Consider the following 6,000-nt stretch of genomic DNA (forward strand, 5'->3'; position numbering starts at 1 on the left):
TGCCCATTTGCGTTTGTTACTTTGCATGTATGATTTTAGTTGCTTTATGTTCTTTGTTGTGTATGTCTGTTTTCCATGTCTGGTCTTTGTCTCTGGAATACAGTTTTTTTGATTACCGTTATAACCTTGGTTCCCTTGATAACTCTCAATGAAACACGCATAACAAAGTAAAAGAAGACCAATATCTGAGCATAACTTGATAGTGTAAACGGAAGAGGTTGCTGTTTTTTATTTACTGGCATTAATTTTCGAGGTTTCAAATAGATTAAAAATGATGTGCATTAAATTGTGCTGTACCTTTTTTCACACTTTTCAGTCCATCGCAAATATAGCCTAAATATTATCACATTTAGATTCCTCAATCTCTACTCTCTAGATGCTGAATATATACATTAAAATATTCTAAACTGAAACCATTCATGGCTGTTTAATTTGTTGAGTTCATACAGGTGTTCGGTTTAACTTGGCACAAAATACATAAAAAAACTGATAAGAAGGTACTCCATAAATTGTCTGGTTTAGAGAGGTTTTCGTTTTATCCAGTGTTTAGATTTAATAGGTTACACTGTACATCGTTGAAATATAAGAAAACGTTTTAAATAAAACATTTAATGTCATAATTACATGAAAGGAAGAAATATAAGGTCATCACAAGAGGAAAAGTTACTTCAAAGAAAGAATATCATCAGTTTGACTGAAGAGGCAAAGTTAGTGATAGCTAACAAAAAGTTCCACTAATACTAAAAGAAGCAAAAAAAAAAGAAAAAAAAAAACAACAGCAATAAGTTTCTTGTGTAAACGACGACATTAAAGTTTAGCGTCCAGCTATGGAAATCGGTCCTTTGCAACGTTTGGTTTCGTCATTTTTCTGTACTGCTATCTGGAAGCATGGGTTGTTGGGGTCTTTATAAGCTGTACAGTCGTCTGGAAGGTTTGATATATACAGGCCCATTCTGACAAAAAAAAATACTAACATGTATGGCTACGTTTATCACAATAAGAGTGAATGAATGAGATAAAAAAAACATTATTAAAATTTCTCCTTCACATCATTAAGATAAATTGGCTTCAAAATTGATTAATATCGGGCATATGATTTTTTATTAAAACTTTTTCTTCTACGTAATTTAGTCAATGTTCTAAGCTAGTCGTCCATATAACTTGAAATAAATAAATTCTATGAAACTTTTCCGCATAAATTAGACCCTTATAAACTTCTAATAAAATGAATCTATCAAACAACACAACCAAATTTTTTTATCATCCAATACCATAGTACTTTATAAAAATCAAACTTATGATCATATATCTTATTTCTGTTCGCTATTTCAAGATCTTACACTTCTGGCATATTCACAACTAAACAACCCCTCATTATTTAAATTAGTTGTGAACATCGGGAAAAGGTACGCAGTTTCTAAATGAGTATTGTGAAATATTTTCGCATCCTGATTGATAGCCATGCTAAAAAAACTATGAAAACCAGGAAGCTGTTATTTCGCCTCCGTAATGGAAAGGAATAAATTATCTACAAGTCTTGTCTTATTGTCTTCTAATGAAAGTGTTCACGTTATTTCGTTTGAAGACTTATAACTAGGTTGGAGTTCTTTATCTGTCAATCTTTTTATATTAAAGTCCTTTTTCGCAAAAGTAAATCTGTGTTTTTTAATTTATTTTTTTAATTTTTTTTATTTATTTATTTTATTTTTTTGTTTTTTTTCATTTCTTGGTCAAAACGTCGAATACCATTTAAAAGCTACAAAACACTTTTAGTGTATATAAGTTCCTATTATCCAATTCATAAAAGAATACTCTCAAATACTATTATCTTCTCAATATTTTCGAGGCCAACTTCCTGAATGTCGAGGCATATTGTACCGGTTAGACACACATAGGACGTGATGGTATAGAAAAAAAACGTTTCAGCTTAGTTTTTCTAGACAAACAACGCGTTAGATTTGAAAACTTGTCTGACAATATTTTGCCATGTATGGATAATCGTTACTGCAATTACTGTTAGGACAAATTAGGATGTAGAATTGTTGGTTCTTGGTTTAATATGATCTTCTTACATTTACAAAGGACAAGAAGTGTACTTAATTATTATTTGAATTGGAACATTGGAATTGTGATGCTGCCATTTAAGAAAAAAATTTATCTATTATTTACGATTTATTGTGAACAATTGTGTTTTTTACAAATGCAAATGTTTTTATGAACTATTTGAATGCACCATTTTAATTCACTCATAAACCAAAAAAAACTTTAGCAATAAGGCATGTCTTATATTTTTCGTTTAAAATATTATTTTCTGAAAAGAAAAAAAAAACCGGCGATCTTTGCTAAAATATGCTCGTTAATTAACCGGATCCCAACATGAAAATGAATCTTAATTTTTTTTCACTTGAAATTTTACAAAACATCATAAAAAAGGATACTTATGCATCATTACGTTTAAGAATACGGCAATGGTTGGCATATAATTTTTCTCAATTTGATCCGCCATTTTTCCATAGTGTATTTCAACTAAATGTGACCTATCAATATCTTAAATAGACAATATACTTCAGAACAAGAATAGGTAGATACTATTATATGAAAAATCCAAAAGCGTCATTCTCTGTTGCATAACACCACGTGCTTTTAGTTTTGATGACATTGTAATTTCTTCCATCTTTGTTTTTGATTTCGGATTTTGTAGTATATGTTGCATTCCGCTGTTTTTTCATTTATTGAATATAGTTGTTTATACTTGATGCAGAAGAATATATATGAATTACTTACGAACAGCAATACATCATGCGGTTGTTGAAGCATTTACATTTCAAACAGTCGTCCTTAAATATTTTAGATTCACCGGTTGCTATTGTCGCTCCATTATGAATACATTCTGCGAAATATACATTATTTGATTCGAATGTAAATTATTGTTAATATATTTAGGGCGGAATCTTGGGGTTGGGGGAGTCTAGGTGTAGAACCTGCTTTTTTTTATTAGAGTGACATTGAACCACACAAAACTGTTTCGACTACCGTGAAAGTATTATTGTTCGTGGGGTACCAATTTCCGTTGTTTTCGCGGGTAGGCCAAACCACGAAATTTGGTTCCATACAAACAGGAGATTTCTATTGAAGTGTATACTGAAAACGTCAATCCACAAATTCAAGAATCCACGAACTTGTTTTTCTTCCATGATCCTAGGGAATTGGTATCCACGAATTAAAATACTTTCACAGTATTCTACAAGGTAGTTAAGAATAGCTCAGAAATACTCAGCTATTTGAGGGAGCACAAGCGTATGTTGAGTGTATACGGATTTTGTTTTTGTCGATTTTGTGCAAAATTTGACCGGAACCCTTATTTTTATCCCTTACAGTTATTTTTAGTGTTATTGTTATTATTTTACTTTTTAAACACATTTTCGTCACATTTTCTCAGTTACAATCAATGGCAGGTTGCTGATATTTTGTACGAAGCTTTCTATATGGATGTTGTTTCATAGGCTATATCATCATAGTCGTATGACATCTACTGTCTGTTTGCCAAAAGGTCATCAGTGGAAAACGAGGTTTCACCAGAGAACAATCTCTCACAGAGTTCGTGTAAAATTTTCGTATCACTAGGCATACCATGAGACTTTGTTACTTAAAAATTCCCGACGTTACACAAATGTTTATATGTAATGTATTAGCCTGACTGGTTTTGTTCCAAAATTTCCCTAAAATGAATTGTGACAACATTAAAAAACCAAACAGGTTGTCAATTTTGATTTTCTGACAGCAGTGTTATCATATATAGAATGACTACGATAATCCATTAAAGGGCACATTCATTAAGAACTGAACATCGTGATTAAAAGACAAGGAGCTCTGCTCCACTATAAGATCTTTTTATGGCTTTGATGACGTTTTAGTTAGTACTGAAATGTCACCTGTTGAACAAATAATAACATTGTTATTTTAACCTTCTGTGTGACATGGGCCGATTTTTTCCGATCTTCCGGAAGATCCGCCACATGGTTTCGTGATTTTCCGCCAGAAACAGGGCGTTTTAAGCCATTTGACAGTGAACCGTATGGGTCTTAATGGAATCAGCGAGAGATTCTATACGTGTACAGTATGTTGATTTGCTATTCATCATAGAACGTATCAAAGACTTTGTCAGACACATGTATTTTTTTACATTACTTTGCATCAGTGAGTATTTACCGTGAATATAAGATAAAGTAATTTATAAAATGAAAGTGTGTTGCACTAGTGAATCTGTCTAGACTAAATCTGTAAAAAAAAGTTTATCTTTTGTAACATTGTTATTCGGGGCTCAACATTGTCAACTAAATTATCAAATTTTGGAAAGTTTTACATTGACAATTGGAGGTTACTATTGTTCATTGTGTAATTTATTCGTAAGAAAAACTTGTAATGGCATTTTATGGTAAAAAATACGAAGTGTCCCAAAAAATGAATAGAATTGTTGTAAATTGGTATAGGCTGCACAAATGTAAATCAAATTAACGTTTAAGAAGTGAAATGTAAAACAGACAAACAAAAACCAAAACAAAATATAAAACAGAAATAAAAAACGAAACAATACATCAAAAAACCTAAACAAAACAAACAAAATCTCGGATAAAAAATTCTTTTGTTTCCAAATAGCATATTGTGTGTCTAAAATTAAAACATACACTGACCTCCCATAATTAAGGCGACCACATGAGATGGATAAATTAATTTCGAAATACAAAGTATTTATCTCCTTGTATTTATGTGCCACTTCAATGAAATTGAATAATTGTGTGTGCTACTAGTCTTCTATGTTCTTCACATGACAAAATACATTGATTCAACGTTGTAATTAGCAATACCGGAATACAAGCAATATATTAAGTGTGATAGAGGTAAATTAAACCTATCGTGTACTTGTCAAATCGTCCGTATGAAGCACTGTCCTATAGCCAACAATGAAACAAATACGGAAAAAATATACTATGACGTTTTACGTTCTTATGAAAAATACCTCGACCGATTTCATTGGCACTCAAAATCAATAGAGGCAAACTTTTATGGTACTCAAGTGCTTCAAGTACTCTGGACAGTTAGTTCAATGGGGCTCGGATTCCATTTAATGTAAATACCCAGAAAAACATTAAAGTATACAACCAACAATAATGGCACTTAAATATATAAAAATTGTTACCATTGCTCTGTCTGCCAGTAGCTTTATCTACAAAAAGCAACCTGAACATTTTCGTTTGAATTGAAATTTTAATTATGTTTGCGCTCTTATAGGTTACTTGGCATTTGTGAATTTTCTCATTCATACTTAATTTGGGGCGGGATGTAGGTCCCAATCTCATGTATGTAGAACCTAAAACGTCAATGTAAGCACAAACTACTCTTAAGCAATACTCATATATTTTTTTTCTCGGGGACCAGTGTAAGTCTGAACGGAACAAACTAACTTTTTTCAATTACGGTTTAATTTGCCACAACATTAATAATTTACATACCATCTGATGTGAAACAATATCCATCGATGCTTAAAATAAGTCCGAGAAAAAGAACTGCAGTAACGAGCATCTTTGATGTTGCCGTCTAGACTGGACATATAGGAAAACATTTCTTTTATAACGAAAATAACAACGAAAATTGGTTAGATTTACATCAAAAAGTTTTTCCTTTTATAACAGCTGATACATCATTTTGCAGTTTTTCCAATCCGTGACCAATTTGTAATATTATCTCCTAGAAACAAATGTTGTGCATTGTACTGTTTTTTTGTTTTTTGTTTTTTTTAAAGATATTTTTAGTATTTGAATCACATTTATCGAGTCTTTTTTTCCTTTTGTGGGAATAATACAGAAATGTACATTTTGCATAGAAGATAGAAAAAAACATTATCTACTTGTCATAAAAGTATGTCTATTCAATATGAGGAATGTTCTTACTGGAAAAGGAATCACAGAGTAAAGCAAACCATTTTTAAACGAGACATGATAG

The 6,000-nt window shown here is 31.4% G+C and overlaps 1 protein-coding gene across 1 annotated transcript; it reads right to left on the reverse strand.

The window, feature by feature from the left end:
* Positions 1 to 610: 610 nt before the first annotated feature.
* Positions 611 to 5,656, reverse strand: LOC148612215 (uncharacterized). The gene is made up of 3 exons (XM_088595461.1): positions 5,511 to 5,656; positions 2,785 to 2,890; positions 611 to 953 (listed from the first exon to the last, which is right to left on the reverse strand). The coding sequence occupies exons 1-3, from the start codon at positions 5,578 to 5,580 to the stop codon at positions 815 to 817; spliced, it is 315 nt and encodes a 104-aa protein (XP_088451587.1). The 5' UTR covers positions 5,581 to 5,656; the 3' UTR covers positions 611 to 814.
* Positions 5,657 to 6,000: the final 344 nt, after the last annotated feature.

This window comes from Perna viridis, chromosome 7 (genome assembly GCF_037379345.1).
Source record: "Perna viridis isolate PV_CMFRI_1.1 ecotype Kerala chromosome 7, ASM3737934v1, whole genome shotgun sequence".
Taxonomy (NCBI): Eukaryota; Metazoa; Mollusca; class Bivalvia; order Mytilida; family Mytilidae; genus Perna; species Perna viridis.